The 17,352-nt window shown below is 34.9% G+C and overlaps 1 protein-coding gene across 1 annotated transcript in view; it reads right to left on the minus strand.

The window, feature by feature from the left end:
- Positions 1 to 17,352, minus strand: part of LOC131150645 (protein transport protein SEC23 E-like) — a 62,510-nt gene that overhangs the window by 7,892 nt on the left and 37,266 nt on the right. The window contains exons 5-10 of the mRNA XM_058101496.1: positions 13,665 to 13,740; positions 13,365 to 13,534; positions 13,172 to 13,253; positions 6,920 to 6,997; positions 4,666 to 4,827; positions 3,936 to 4,199 (exon numbers count right to left, since the gene is read on the minus strand). Coding sequence (XP_057957479.1) covers positions 3,936 to 4,199; positions 4,666 to 4,827; positions 6,920 to 6,997; positions 13,172 to 13,253; positions 13,365 to 13,534; positions 13,665 to 13,740 — 832 coding nt within the window. The remainder of the gene's footprint in view (positions 1 to 3,935; positions 4,200 to 4,665; positions 4,828 to 6,919; positions 6,998 to 13,171; positions 13,254 to 13,364; positions 13,535 to 13,664; positions 13,741 to 17,352) is intronic.

The following is a 17,352-nucleotide window of genomic DNA, read 5'->3' on the forward strand; positions in this document are numbered from 1 at the left end:
AAGCCCAAACTTCAGTTCGAAGCTACAGCCTGCAGTTATTTTCATATTGACTCTCGCCATGCTACTGACCTAGCCTAGCGATTAGTTATTTTTTTTTTTTAGTATGTTGATTAAATTGGGATTTGTCTCTTCCAGTAGATCAGAAGTCTAACTGGGAGAATCAGTGACTGAATTTTGATTCTGATTAAGTCTCCATGAAGCCCTCTTTCTCTCTCCTCTCTTCATTTCAACATCTCTCTTCGTCTGCCTTTCGTGTGGGATCGAACTGGTTTCAAAGAAAAACTAGATCTCTCCATCTTCCCCAACGCTGTTTGGATCCTTCGATCTTCCCCTCATTCACTTTCAACTACAAGCCGCACACTGTCCACACATAAATGCAATTCATCAGGACCATTGATTTACATCACTGCAAGATCTCGGCATCCTTGGAAACCCCACAGAATCTTTCCTCTATTGCTTGCTTGCAAAATCTTTGTGCCACTGCAAGCGACATAGAACAAATGAGATTCTCAAGACCATCTCTTTGCCACTGCCCAAAAATCTCAGTCATCCAAAACCCTTGCCTATTGGAAGCATTGTTTCATCAGTCACACATCCCTACCAGTGTTGCACCCACACACACCCCCTCCCCAAAAAAATAAATAAATAAATAAATTCAGTATTTTTAAGCCTTTCAAAGGCATCCTACATTGCAGCCTTTCTTGGGTTATAAGATAACCACGCAAACCACCCAACTAGAATCTTACACCCATTTGTAACCCTTCCATGTACGTTAATCCAGGTATCTTGGATCTTTTTCTTACAATCTAGTCATAATATAGCCCAAGTCCCAGTAGCATATTACTTCAAAAAATAAATTGAGTACCATTGTGACCAACACAAAGCTCAATTCCAAAATTGAGATCATAAACTCCACTGTCAAGGCGATGGATTTCAAAATTGACTCCAGGAATAAATGGACTCCAGGGTTTAGGCGCTCCAAAGTCCAAACTATATTGAAAAGAGCATTACCAGATTTCCATGAGTAAAGATGGAAGAGGCATACAATTCACTGGTTCCTCTGCCTCCAAGATCACTCGAGCATATCATGCAACCAACAATTTTTTTTTGTAAAAAAATAACATTTATTGAAAGGAAAAAAAATATAGTGTATATATCATAAGATATTATTCTCATCACTGTGAAAAGATAAATTTATCATCGAATTATTATATAACCGTACATACAAATATTTCAAACTATTAGACTAGGTGAGTGCAGATATAATGTTTTGAATAAATATATATAAGCATAATAGGTTGTTTTACAATAAGCATGCATAGAATATCTGAAAATGTCAAAAATATAATTTACAAAAGAATGTTTTTTTTTACATATCATGCGAGTCATGCTTTTGATTTACAGAATATTGAACTATTGATTAATTTATACTAATATGGTAGAAAAGGGATCCACGACTAGAATTCATTAGTTTTGATGCACAGTCCCTTCATTTATAAATGATTAAATATTTCTTTGAATTGTGATCCGCTAACATACATTTTTATAGTTAATGATTAATTAGTGAATTTCTTCTAGTTCAAAATAAATTTGAATTCAGTTATCTAAATAGTCCTTCCAAATTTTTTTGATTTTATTATTAATTGTCATTCTCCAGAATTTAGGTTTACTGTTATCCCATGATATTAGAATTTTATCTACTTATTTGAATTTCATTATTTTTAGGAACAAATTGTCCTACTTTTAAGAACATTTTTTTCACAAAATAACTACACCATTTTTTTGTGCACCGGGCTGCCCCTTTTTTTATAATATTAAATTTCACATATAAATATATGAAAACATGATATATTGTATGAGTGATCTTTTATGGCTTCAATTAATCAAAGCATGGTATTTAAAATTGTACAATTACACAATTCTACTCACAATTTGTTATGATTGGATTCAACTAACTAAATCTAATGAACAGACTGCAGTCTCCGTAAGCAATGAGGATTTGGCCCAAATTGAGGATAGGAAGGACCTTACACAAGCCTTGAGTTGAAATTAATCTCTACTATCATTGAGGAAGATGCTCGTATGAGCAGTGGAGAGCTCTATGACATATGCTTGTTTGAGAAAGTGATTTTTTATGAGATCAAGAAACTTAAATGCTGACAAGAATTGAAACTAGAAAGCAATTGAGGATAAGAGATTTAAATAACTGCAAAAGTCAAAATGAAAAAAAGGACAGATTCCGACTGTAGATGAAGATGACTATCACGAAATTGCTGTTGAGCTAGAGGATTATCATGATTGAGATTTGGAATTACAGCCTAGCTAATGATTGAGATTTCAACTTATTGAGGCTTTTAGGATCTAAAAATCTTCACCATTGAATCGAACTGATTTTATTGTACCCCTTTTCTCATTTTACAAATAGATTTCTCATTTCATTTTTAGCAAGGTATTTATCTAAGGTAATTCCAGAGATCAACTTAATCCTGCAGCTCATAATTCATTCAATTCACAATTCAAAAACTGGGATTTTTTGGTTTACAATGTGAATCACTTTGACAACAATGATTCAGTAACCAACAGTGAATTTTATCAGCAAAACAACATGACCATACAAATCATGAACATATAAAGGTGCTGAACTCCATAGAAATAATTTATAGGTTACAGACTTACAAGTAGTGAACACAGTTGAAGTAACATATAGGTCATGTAGTCAAATAATTTTAACCTAACAGATGGTGGATTGACTAGATAATAGACTCGAATTTAGTGAAAAAATTATTCCTCAAAAGTTCTAAACTCCAAAAAAGAAGGCAATATGAAACCCCCAAACAGCATATTTTAAATATAATGAAAAAAAAAAAAAAAAGACAAGAACATATGTTTTTATTGAAAAAAAAAAAATCAGAAAACAAGTGTGAAGGCACAATAGCAACAACCATGCACCATTTATAAAGAAAATTATTATCAATTCCCAGAAGGTAAATTCATTGTTACCTAGGAAGCACTGATAGTGACATGAAACAGATAAGACACGATACTTACACGGTGATATGACAATTTTGAAAAAATGAGGACACGACACAAAAGTGAAACATTAATTAATTATTATAAAAAAAATATATATTTAGGCATGCTTTTCCCTTTAGATATGACAAATACTAGGCAATTTTGATTTAAACTGATAATATAGGCACCATTCATGCAAAATTATCAACTACACATTTTACAAACTGCACTTATACAATCATAAATTCATATTATAGAATATAGATGAACAAAATAAAAAAAAATCAAGGGCTTGGCTGATGGTGGGCAACGGGAGTTGCTTATCAAGAAATTAAAAAATAAAAATAATTAACAAAGAGTGGCAAAATGGCGACTGATTGTACAGAGGGAAGAAATTTGGGGCGCTGGGAGGCCGAACTGTGTGCTACAAGGCTGGTGCAGTGGTGCTAGGGCTCCAAAGTCCAACAACTCCAATGTCAAAGAACCTGCCTCCCAATCTCTTGACCTATACTTAAACTTTTTTTTTTTTTTTGGTTTTGTTAACAGAATTAAAGGGGCAATAAAAATGCAGTGTTTCAGTGCAAGAACATGTCGGGCAGGTTTCGGTATCCAACACATGTCGGACACTGATACTTCAGGCTTCCAGAAGTGTCCGTGCTTCCTAGATTGTCACTTTGACTCACTCATGTCCCAGAAATGGCAGTAGTAGTCATCTAACAAATATCACAGCATAAAAATACTACTAAATATCACAAAAGGGTAGAACTCCAACATATCTAACAAAATAAGGCAGCACAGTTCCCACCAGCCCTATCTTGGGGCAAGTTTGCCACTTGGACATACCCATGCAAGCATGCTAGCATTTCATTGTGGTCCTAACCAACCCAATGTTCTTCAAATTCATGTTGATAATGAATCCATACCTGGTGTTCTGGCTGATTCTGGTAACCCATACTACGCCACTGAGCTATAGTCATCCCATGGAATATAACAAGACTGAAATATGAATCCAGCAGGAGGATACGATCAGCTGCAATAGAAGCAACATCCAACAATGCTGGTTCAGGTGGCAAATTGAATGAATATGATATTAGTGATGGTTGAATCATAACAGCAGCATTTGTTATATTTTCCCGGTTCAGCAACATGCGGAAATAGGCAGTCTCATCCGGACTATTGTTAAAAACCTGTCAAAATCCAAAAATTGGGGGAGTAGAAAAAGAGAGATGAGGAAAGAAATAGAAGACACGACGAAATTAGATAAAGTATGAAACTTGACTATGCCACAATTCTCACCAACTTTGTACAAGTCTCACATTCTATTAAGCCTGGCACTAGATTAACTCAACAGTGACTACTATACAGATCAAATATTTAGTACATCAAATGTTGGTAGCAAATCAACACCCCCAACCCCCCCCCCCCCCGGCCAAAACAACTTTAATTTTGGAGCACTGAGCTATAAGTAAATTTCAAAATGTGTAATCATCCTGATATTTGCCATGCATAAAGGGGGGAACACATTAAATACAATGGTGGCTTGACAAAAGATGGACCCTACAAGAAATTACCTGCTGTGTATGACACGACTGATTCTTAAAAACAGAAGGAAATTAAAAAAATGGAAGGAAAAGAGAAGACTTCAAGTCATACTTGTACAAATTGTGATCGCCGCAAATTAAACATAAACTGGGGAAATAATGAGAAGCAAGGGTTTAACGTAAAGGAAGCAGGATCATCCTTCCGATAGTCACCAAATTTGGAACAAAGACGAATTAAAGACCGATCCAACCATCGTGTTGCATCAAAACCTTCCTGGTACAAACAGAACCCATTATTAGGTGGAAAATTCAGTCACACAATCATAATATAAGAAGAGACCTTAAGTTAGATAAGTAGAAATTTTGATGAAGAACAAGTATAAAAATTATTCTTTAAAAAACTAATAAATCTTAAAAATAGTGGAAACAAGGGAGATTAAAATATGCAACTTGCAAACAAAGACTAAAATTTCGATTTTTATGGAAATATCAAGAATCTCAAGTAACAGAAACTTCAACAGAGATCTCAATTTTGATTTAAAGAAACGTGGGAAACTTATAATAAATCATGAAAATTATGAATGGAACTTTGGGAAATGTTAAACAATGATTGTGAATAATTTAGAAACAAAATTTTAAATATATATTCGAATTTTGTTCCTTTTTTCAGCTATTATTTTTAATTTTCTGAAATTTCGGCCCGTATTCCCAAAAAACAACTGAAATTTCAAAAATTTAAGGAGTTCCAACTAAAGTTTTTTAAAAAGAGAAATTAGACTTTGATTTTGTTTTGAACCCTCCCAAAATTCAACTGCCAAAATTTAAGACCATGCAAGTAATAAGAATAAATTTGATCAGCGAATGCCCAATGTGCGTGTATCCTATTATAAAAAATACAAGCTTCAGATAGCAGAATAAGCATCATTAGCACCAACATATAATCAACAGCAGAAACCTCAAGTTTTGAGGCCAGAAATAATTGATGCGCCAACAGCAAGACAGATTCACATCAATATCAGCATCAGGTCATATAAAGTCCTATAATCATATTTCATAAATATTACATAAACTAGCAGTAAATTGGCCAGGAAAAATTTTATTATGGATTCAAAATTAAGAATTTTTTCTATTTGAAAAAAAAAAAAGTTTTTTTTTTTTTTTTTTGCATTTTGCAATTGTTGTATTTTATTAACACCGTCACCATCATTATTTTGACCTTTCTCCTTATTTTCTTTCATCTTCCATCTTTTCTTCTCTTATTTTACTTCCATTATTTTCTTTTCTTTTTTTCACTTCCTCTACTTTTATCTCTTCTTTTAATTTTTTAAAATTTTGCTGCTATTGAAAATCTTCAGAATTTTGTGGCTCCATGACCTGTGCAGCACCACAAGACTGCATCTTATCCAAACAGGCTTCTCCTAATTTCTTTTTCCTTCTTTTTCTTCCCCTAGTTTCTTTTCTTTTTTATTTCTCTGCCACCTCCAATAACTTTCCTAGTCCTTGCTCCTTTTTTATCACTCTATTTTCTTCTCTCTCTCATTCATTTTTTACCTTTTTCTTGCAGAAAAACTTCAATGAGCCCCTTTTCCTACAGAATCAGAAGTCCCAGGGAGACCTCAAGCAAACCTTCCATCCCGAGATTTTTTCTAGAGAACAAGGGTTGTAGGACAGATGCATCCTGATGATGGACCATGGCAAGGATTTTCCAGCAGAGGATAAAGGATTGGACATAGAATTAACATCTGTATGTGGCATGTGGCCCTCAGACCATTTCTGCTCTTCACTCCTGCATATTGCAATTTAGCACTGCTCTGTCTAACTTCTCCTCTCCTGGACTAGGCTTGGCCACCATAAATGGTGGCAAATTTGACAACTGAGGCAGGTCAGTTGATAAGTAGTAAGGGTACAAATGGTATACGTAATTACAGAATGCTCACATAGATATGGGGAAGCTACCACGGGTAGAACACGTGATAGGATTTTGAAGCAGGAGAAAAGGGGAAATTTAATGAAGATAGCTGGACAACATGATAGGGCATGCATAGATCTAAAACTTCATTTATTTCCTTCCAAACTGAAATGCACCATTAAAATGATTTCACTGCTTTTTTAAGAAATAATCTTGCTACATGTTGTAGTGAGAAGCCAAGATGCTGCACATGAAAGTCTTAACACATGCCATGAATAGTTTTCACTAAACTCTGATTTGATGTGGTTATGTCAATTAACTACTAAGCTTCCACATATAGGCTAAGAAAGTGAGACTAGGAGGTAATTGATGCAGCAAATGGTGAAAATTTCTGTATCTTCAAATTTTCAAAGATAAGTCAAAAGGAGTTCAAATTAAGAAAAAGGAAAGATAATACCTCCATCTCCATTTTCAGAGAAGCTAATCTTGCCATTACTACAGCAGCAGTCTCCTGGTCAAATCCTTGGACCAATTCCTGCAACAACATAGCCTAATATCAAACCTCCAACTAATGCATTTATATGAGATACAAATGTTCACACTCCACAGTGCACCGAAATGTTTAATCAAAGTTACAGGATCTATTCATATCGCAAAAAATAATAATAATAATAAAATAAAATACAGGAGCTTACATTTAGATAAATTTTGAAATTTGATTCATATAAAATTTTCAGCATGAGGTATGAACAGTTTACAGAAGTGTCACATGTTTTCTTCTCCCACAAATCTCCTTCTGCCTTCGCTAAATAAACAAACCATGTACAGTAAACAAAGGAGAGGGAAATCTACTCTTGTCCTTGACATTGTAATATCTCACTTTGCTTGTAGATCTAGAATATTTCATATTGACCAAAACTGACAATGAGTTGCATGATATGTTCATTTTCCTATTCTATTTAAAAATAATTTTTTAAAAAAATGAAAAAACCCTCCTATCAATACTAGATTATCACATTCAATTTAAATAATCTAAAAAGACACTTTCAGTAATACAGGGTACACCACATACCCTACAATTCCATGGTCCATGTTAGATTTGTCTGGGAAAATGTATTAAAATCCAGAAACCATATCAACATGCATCTATGCATTACTGACTATGACCAAGCCCTTTGCAAAAGTCTCAGGCAGCACCGCAGCAAGATATCCAGCTATATTAAATTTATCCAAGAAAATGTGCACATCCTTACCAAAGGAACACAAAGACGTGCATTTTACTTTTATATTAGTTAACACCCCTCGTGGTGCTTTCTTCAATGGCACATACTTTTATACACGAAAGCAGACATAAATGAAATGGTTTGAGAAAGCAATATAGGGCAAGTTCAGAAATTCAGAAACATAGAAAGAGAGGATTGAGTGATAGAAAGAAAATAAACATGAGAAGAAGAGAGGAAAAGAACAGACAGGCAGGCAGGCAGGAACAAGACAGAAAGATCTGGAACATAGAAAGAAAATTCAGAGACAGAATATAGAACAGAAGGAGAAGAAAGAAGAAGAAATGAGTAATAAGGAGGACTAAAGGAGAAGAAGAGTCTGCACTAGAGATGAAGAGAGAAAGAGAAGGAAACTGACAAGGAAATCTAGATTCAAATCTGATTACTCCTTCAATAGAATACAAAGAAAGTATTTATATACCCAACAATGCAACCAAAACACATAATTACAAAATAACCCCAAATAACCAGAAAGTACATAACATACACAAAATATAACTAATTTAACTAAACTACAAAAAAAACCAGAATTCCCCAAACTAAAATAAAAATTTTGGCTATGATATAAGCATCTACAGTTCTCCACCAGTGCTTCTCCATCAAACTCCCCTTATTATAGAAAATTTGACCTTGAGTTCTGTAAAGTTGTAGTAGTTTTAACTCCATGAATGGGAATAAAATCGAACATGTAGACAAATCAAGAGGTGGCATGAGCTGCATTGCGTCAGCAATCACCATTAGATGGTATCTAAAAATCCTCCAACTGCAAGTAGCATAGAAGGTTGCAATGTCCTCTAATAAAATAGCAAGTCCTAACAAGAAATCAATTTAATATCCAAATCTATTGGCAGTTCAAGCAAATATGTATTAGGACCATATTCTAGAATAATGGACAATGTTTGGCTAGATTTGGTTAAAGAAGACGTGAAGACAGATGGAGGCACAAATTTACTAGATGGAGGAGAAAAACCTCAAGGGGATTTTCAACAATAAGAACCATGATTAAAGAATACTCAACAAACTCTAGACCAAGCAAATCAATTGTTCTGCATTCCTTCGGTTAGAAATGGAAAATTGAGGTTGAAATTTGAAGCCATTGACAAACATATCTTTCCCAGTAGTTGACAACTCATCTTGAAGTTCATTGCAAGTCGTTAACCACCGTGTTTGATGCCAAGTCAAGGTCCATCCGTGACCAAGAGACACCAGCAGTGTTTAGGGTCACTAAAGACAAGTCTAAGGCCATATTTTGGTATGATGATTACACTAATAATATGCAAATCATTTATGTAGTCATAATACTCAGTTATACAATAATTTGCACGATCATTTCTGATATTTGATTGTTTATCCTCAACAATTTGAGTTTTCTCTCAAACATCAAGTGTGCCACTAGGTTTGACCATTGAGAAATTGATCTAGCCTAATGAAACTCTTTAAGACCGGAAGTGGTGAAATGGGTTGATAGCTGTAGAAATATCTCAAGTTTCAAAAGCAATGTGGTAAGCCTCAAATTGAGTAGTGAGGTGTCTATGAATTCGCAAAATAATATGCTTTGTGATTTCATCCCTTAACCCTTCTTTGAACATAATCACCCACTCTAGGTTCCTCACAAACAGCACATCAATAAATAACGTCTTTAAATTTAAGTGGTAATATTTGGTGACACTAGAAGAAAGTGGCCAAAGATAACACCGATGGTCCACTAATTGCTCCCTGTAAGAATGTGGTGCATACTTCTCATAAAATAGTCTTTGTCCCTCTAACCTTCTGTTGATATTGCTTTGCTAAACCAAGAAATTTTAATTTAGCTAAGAGGATGCTATGGTGGCCACACAATTCAAACCAATTAAAATAATTCTACACGTCATCCAACCAATTTACGAAAAGATGAGAACATGAACAGGCATCGAAATCAGAAGGGCAGCTAGGTTTTATCAATTGTTGAGAATCGCCAACTAGTTGGCAACTAGATATGTGGAATCAACTCATCATTTTCTTTCTTTAAACAAAAGAGAGCAAGTATGGACAGATGCAAATTCAAACAAGAACCAATCAGGCAAGTGACATTAAATCAATTTCAGCGGGGTTCAAGTAGTGTAAGTTTTTGCAACCTTACCAAAGGTCCTTAGATGCTCATAGATGCTCCAATAATCAACTTGAAAAATGGTACTGGAAGACTCCGAAAATATGTATCAAACAATCAAAGTTGGATTTCTCAGGACCAACATCAGAATTTCAAGGGAGAAAAAATTATTGTAGTAAATCTCAAAATACCTCAGCTTGGCCTCAATCTGAATGTTGGCAGACAATCAAAACACTAAAATTTTGCATCGGCAGTCCAAGATCTTGTAGTATAGGCTAAAATATATCTTGACGAGAAGTCCAAATATCACGAAAAAATCCAAAATATTACAGCTAAACCCAATTTTTTTTGCAATTCTGGAAAATGCAGAAGAGTCTTGCAGTCTCTCCCACGCCCATTGCCAGTGTGTGGGGGTGCGTATGCTGCCGATGAGAAGCCCCCACCAATGGTGCTCCAGGCGGTATCAGATCAGGGAGTGGAGAATCCTTTGGCAGCGGCAGTGTGTCAAGAAAACAATGGAAAGCATGGGATTTTGAAGGCTGCCGACTGGGAAAGTTCTGCAAAATGCAAAAGTCTTGCAGTCTCTCCCACGCCCATTGCCAGTGTGTGGGGGTGCGTATGCTGCCGATGAGAAGCCCCCACCAATGGTGCTCCAGGCGGTATCAGATCAGGGAGTGGAGAATCCTTTGGCAGCGGCAGTGTGTCAAGAAAACAATGGAAAGCATGGGATTTTGAAGGCTGCCGACTGGGAAAGTTCTGCAAAATGCAAAAGTCTTGCAGTCTCTCCCACGCCCATTGCCCGTGTGTGGGGGTGCGTGTGCTGCAGATGAGAAGCCTCCGCCAATGGTGCGCCAGGTGGTATTAGATCAGGAACTGGTGAATCCTTTGGCAGTGGTGGTGTGTCAAGAAAACAATGGAAAGCATGGGATTTTGAAGGCTGGTTGGCTGATAAAGTTTCACTTGGCACATGGGGCTTCACCCATAATTGGACAGAGATAAAATTTCAAGGGATGAGGTTTCAGGGGGTTTATGTTATTAATGGTGAGGGAGATATAACTACTGGCTGGAAATTCATGTTCAAATATCAGGAACACGACTATAATTTCTGGAGAAGTTGCAGGTGATGAACAGTGCTTCAAATTTTGAATTTTCTTGCTTGCTTTGCTAAATTGTTAGAAATATCTGGTTTGAAACAATGAGAGCAGAAACTGGATGTGAATTGCAGTGACTTTGGTGGTTAAGATTCGAATTTTTGACAGATTATTTGCAGTTATATATGTAGGACAGAGGAATATTGTGGATGAATCGACTTTGCTCTGATACCAAATTGATGTAAGACGGGAAACAGAAATTCAGAAACAGAGAGAGAGAGAGAGAGAGAGAGAGAGAGAGAGAGAGAGAGAATAAAGAAGAGAAGAAGAGGGGAAAAGAACAGAGGCAGACAAGAAAGAACAGAAGGATCTGGAACAGAGAAAGACCGAAGAGAGTCAGAAACAGAACAGAGAAGAACTTAATAGAAGAAAGGAGGAAGAAGGAAAGGGAGGGAGTGTGTGCATGAGAGAGAGAGAGAGAGAGAGAGAGAGCAAGCTAGAAGCACTCATACTGACATGAGATATACAAATACAACACAATACTGATACAGCAATATGATAATTTCGAAAAAAAAAAAAAATGAGGATACCACATGGCAGGGAACGCTAATTAATAAATATAATATATATAGGCATATTTTTCATTTTAGATGACAAATATTGTGGTAATTTTTATTTAAAATGAAACATAAGCACCATTCGTGCAGAATTATCAATTACACATTTTACAAGCCACATTTATACAATCATCAATTACATTCATATCATAGAATATTGGTCCAACAACTCAAGGCATGGCTGGTGGTGGCAATGGGCGTGGCTTGTCAAGAAATTAATAAAAAAAAAAAAAAAACAATGAAGAAATAAAAAAAAACAAAACAAAAAACAGACCAACTGAGACTGGAAAACTGGCAATGGCTTTATAGATAGGAAGAAATTCTTGGGGCTGGGAGATCTGGCGCAGTGGCACTAGAGCTCCAAAGACCAACCACTCCAATGTCAAAGAAACTCTTGACTCTTAGTCTCTGAGTTACCATTTTTTTTCTTGGGGTCTTGTTAATAGAATTAAAAAGGGACATCAAAGCGCATCCTTTCCATGCAGGAGTACTCCCAGAGGTGTCTCACCATGCCGGGAAGTGTCTCAGCAACATCCAAAACTAAAAATTAATTAATTAGTTAATTTTCGACACATGTCAGATACATGTCAGGCAGGTGTTGGTATCCAACACATGTTGAACACCAAGACTTAAAGCTTCAGAAGTGATTGATTACTCTTTCAATACAATACAAAGTATTTATACACCCAACAATACAACTAAAAAAATAATTAAAAAATACCCAAACTAAAACAAAATAATTACAAAATAATAAAAAATGCAAAATAAACCTAAACTAATTAAAATTTCAAAATAACCAAATTTTTCCAAACTGAAATAAAAATCTTGGCTACAATATAAACATTAAAAGTTCTCCATTAGTGATTTCCATCAAGAGCATTTATATCAAATATTTAATGCAAGGTTAAATACTTGCTCACTTTATAGCAATGTATGACTCTTAGCCAAATGGTTGGTTGCTCAATCTATATACTCGAGAGCAAGATTCAAACATCTCCAGGAGCAGTTCTCATCAAACATGGTTAAGAGATTTAAATACATTACTCATTCAGTTTATAGCAATTCACAACTCATTTTAATAAAATTCTTTACTCATTCATTTTATACATTACTCATTTTATATATTCAAGGGCAAGGTTGAACCCCACTGGGAGCAGCTACAAGGAGGCTTTTCTTGAATAAAAATAGTGGGTCAACATGGCCAGCACGCTCTGTTTGGCCGGATCAGACTGCTCTGTCGATCCTGTTATGGAAAATTCTAGATTTCCTGACTCGATCCAGCCAAGTTACCTGCTCTGGTCGGAGTCATCAGACCCAACCTGACCAACTAATACAGTCCATGTTTGGAAACTGTGGGTCTGATTTTATATGCCAAAGATTCTCCTTTTTGTTATTTCAGTAAACAATGAAGTCAGACAGAAGATTACAAATGCTCTGCAATGGAGTATTGGGCTGCATAGCACATAGAAAACCACAATACAAACTAAATGGGCCTAGGAAAAGTCAGCATTTAAACAAGATCCAAACTTCATATGTTCATGATATATAGCTAATAATTCATCCATTTCATGCGATCCAAACAAAAGGATGCCACGATAACCTAAAAAATAAGAAATTAATTTTTCACTATCTAACCTCAGAGCCAACACCACTATCTACCCATCTTCTAGTAATAGTTGTAACTCGAAGCATTGTTTGACCTTCATGGTTCTGATAGCTGCAGTTAAATACATGATTGGATAATTCAACATCAATATAAACTAGAGAAGCATATGCATTTATTTTTGACAAACAAAACAAATACTAAGAATAAAATTGTTAAGCATACTTTGTGAGAAACTGTATGTACAGCTGTGGATTTATATTTGCTGGAGGACTCTGTCCACTAGCAGATAAATCAAAGAAAACAGTCAAGCAGGTACTTTTGTCAAGGCCACACATCTTCCATACTGTGGTATTCCCCTCACCGATACTTGTATCTGCAACTGCAGGTCCTTTCTGCGATGTTTACCAAAATTGGTATCAAAATAAATGTTTAAAAAAATTTTCAATCATTTTATAGACCAAACAGAAACTAAATTGCCTCTAGCTAAAGACAAAAGATCTGCAAAATATTAAATAATCCAACCTTCTCCAAAGATGTGCAAGGCCCTATAATCCCCTGAATTTTGATGTCCTTTGAACAGTTGATCTCAAGTGTACCACTGACAGAAACAAGCTAACAGTGAGTTGGGAAAAATTATATAAAAGCATAAAATAGTCCAGCAATATAGTGAATGGCAGATGAAGCTGCACAAAAAAAGGCAAAAGGAATCAGCATGTGCACATGCATCAAGCCTGCATCCATAATTGTTAAAATCTTACATTTGCAATTCAAATATCATACAACTCAAATCAATTCCACACCAATCAATTCAAATCTTACTAGGTGAATCAAAGAACAACCGAATTTTCCATTCATACAATTCTGGGTGTATCATATCCAGAGAGACCTGACTGGTTTAAAACCCCAAAAATAACACTGGTTTTTTCATTGCTTTTATTTTTACACAACAACCTTCCATTCCTTGTCCACATCAATACTGTGCTTAAGAAAGGAGAAAACAGAACTTTAGTCTTATGTTGCCTTCACAAAACCATTTTTCTATCTTGAAGAAGCATAGTGTTCTGCCATTAAGAAGAAGGGGCACAATACTCCTCGTCTAAGGTGGTACTCGTGTTTCATTGTGTTGTTAACATTCAAAGTAGTTTTGTTTGATTATTATTAATTTTGCTTAAGGCAATTGTTTTTTCGTTCTTTTTAATCAGAGAGCACATGCATGAAATATGATTTTTTTTAATTGTAGATAAGTTAATTTTTTTATTAATTTTCCTTGACTCATCTCCCTCACTTCTTACTGTTTAGGGAAAGTGCACACATGAAATATCATTATTTTATCATCAAAATTTAAAGGTATTTTACTATTTTGCTTGTTCTTTGTATATCAATATATGCACGTCATTAAGAACAAATATTGAAATGTGTACCAAATCTTACAACTCAACTTGATTCTCATTTCTTGATTCCCAAAATAAGGATTTCAATTCTCAATTCTCTACTAATCCAAATGCAGAATATAGCTAACATGATAAAACAAACTAATTAAGTGACAATTATATGTGAATTGCAAAGCAAGGCGTTAGCTCCCCCGCCCAAAAAAAACAAAAAACAGAACAAACTCTTATTGAACAAAGTTACTTAGTTAACCATTTTCAATGAAATAAATGACCAAATGATTTTTAGAAATACAACTACCATCCATCTTCCTGATTTCCCAAAATAAAAAATAAACTAAAACTAAACAATTTTTTATTGAACAGGTTATATAATTAACCATTTTTGTGATTTAGAAATGTAACCGCCAGCTTAAAGCAACATGCACCAAGAGAATAGGTTTCAAAGTAGCACAACTAATCAAACAAAATAAGGACCAACAGGCAAATTTACCTTGCATTGTACCAAATACACATACAGTATATCTTAACAAGCGAATTTATTAGTTTATATTTTTCAAGTTTAGGTTTTATTTTTGAAGTTTTCCTTTCTTTTGAGGACTCTTTTCTAGATTGTACTTCCTCTAATAAATTTATTTTTCTGTCTCAAAAAATTTAGAGAGCATGAAGCATGTATCTATGGCTTATTCTGAGAATAAAAGTTTCCCATAACTTGAATGTCTCACTTGGATAAGTATGTATAACCTCTATAGAGACCCACCAAATTCTCCAAGCATTCTTGTAAAGGTATCCACCAGTGATTAGGGCACTTGCATGTCAAAAAACTGAACGTGATATTCAATTCAATGTGACTTTAATTCTGTGGGAGAACTGAGCAAGGAGATATCCAACCAGAATGACAACCATGTATATGCATCATGTAGCATACTGCTTCCCCCAATTCTAATACTCTTTTTTGGTGTTCCAAGCAGTAGAGCAAAATTAAATAGCTTTAGCTGTTTGTAATGCTGATATAGTTCATTAAAAGGATTAGATATCTCTCTGTGTCTGGGTGTGAGAGAGAGAATATTCAAAATCTTAAAGGTAACAACAGCATAATACTAGTCCTTAGCCAAGAGAAATGGGAAAAGATGTGGAAAAAGAAGTTGAGATTGAAACTGTAAAATTCATTGAATATTCATAAACTTCCTAGTTTTTCATACTTGTCTTGCCCATCAGCAATCAAATTGAACAAAAGGCAAAATCTTGTTTGGAATCCTATGGTAACTACATTTTTCAAGGACATGAATTTTTAGTACAACATCCCAAGACAGGCAATGTTTAGCAATGCAAGCACCCGAATCAGCCTTGGGCAATGTAACCTGCATATTATCCATGATTGTGACACCAACACACAAACAGTTAGATAAAAGAACATTGCCTAACTGATGGTGCAAGCCCCAAATTCTAGTTTAGTGGATCATGACCCAAGCATTGAAGAGTATCATTATCTTTGAATGATATGTTATTTTTCCAACTGGCATTTTATCTAAAATTTTCCAAAACACTAAATAGACAAAGGCCTTGTATATATAATTTACAAATCAAATGTAATTTTAGAAGTCCTTTAGGCAAACCTCATCAAATCTTGCACCATCCTAAGCGTACATTGCTAGTGTGCCTGGGTTCCTAGACTCTATTAAACATGATCAATGGATATTTGGCTCCTGTAAACTACATCCCAATGCAGTTGAGTTCATTGACCAACAAAAAGACATGCCATGTTAACAGTAGGAGTCTATTACATACTTTAATTTAAAATCATAAGAGTTTAGCATAAACCATTAAGTGATCCAAATCCCATTAAAAAGGGGGTATGATTAATCATCTAACAGGCTAGAAGTTAACCTTTAGAAACATTCATGTCAGCATCAGAAGGATCACAGACGAGCATCAAATTGATTCCAATCAACACATCAAAAAATTAGTCTGACTGATCAAGTTTCAGAAAAAATCAATGAAAACTCCCTCACAATCTGTTGATTATCCTAACACGCACTGCACAATTAAAATGTATAATTCTAACTTTTTTTTATTTGATCTTCAACAGAATTAGAGCAAGACATGTTAGCAAGAGGTTAAAACGTTTAACAATATAGAAAACATTAGGTGGTTGTCACTCTGTATTCATACATGCCAACTCATGGGTGTGTAAAATTTTAGCAAGATTCACAAAATGACAGAAAGTCTGAATGAATATAAACATACAGTAGATCATAAATAAAGAAGAAAACTTGAATCTTACAAGACTAATAGATTAGTAGAGACATATGGATGGGCATAGTTGGAAGCTTAGAAGGAACAAACATACTCAATTTTCGAAGCTCTAAGAGCATCAATTTAATTTGTTACTTCCCATATTTCAGTTCAAGTTAGAAAACAAAATGAATTCTTGAATGCTGTATGGTGGAAATAAATGGAAACAGCATTGAACTAGATGAAAGGTTTAAAATACAAACAACCACTAAATCCTTTTCGAATAATTGTTTCATTTCCTCCTCAGCACCTCTAATTAGACTCTTGAAATGAGAACTCTGCAGACAATTCTGTCCAAAACAATTTAAAACTTTGAATCATGACAAGAATAGAGGGATACCTCCTCCAATTGTCTTTTCTTTTCCAAAGCTGCAGAACTTTAAACAGAGGGAAATACATAATCTTTTACAAAATCTATGGATATCTGAAGACTGGATAAACAACCTCTTCTCTTGACCTTTTTTCAACCCATTAAACAGGCAAGCTCTTCTTGTAAGTTAGAAGCATACACTCTATAGCATTAAGCT

This window comes from Malania oleifera, chromosome 3 (genome assembly GCF_029873635.1).
Source record: "Malania oleifera isolate guangnan ecotype guangnan chromosome 3, ASM2987363v1, whole genome shotgun sequence".
NCBI classification, from domain to species: Eukaryota; Viridiplantae; Streptophyta; class Magnoliopsida; order Santalales; family Ximeniaceae; genus Malania; species Malania oleifera.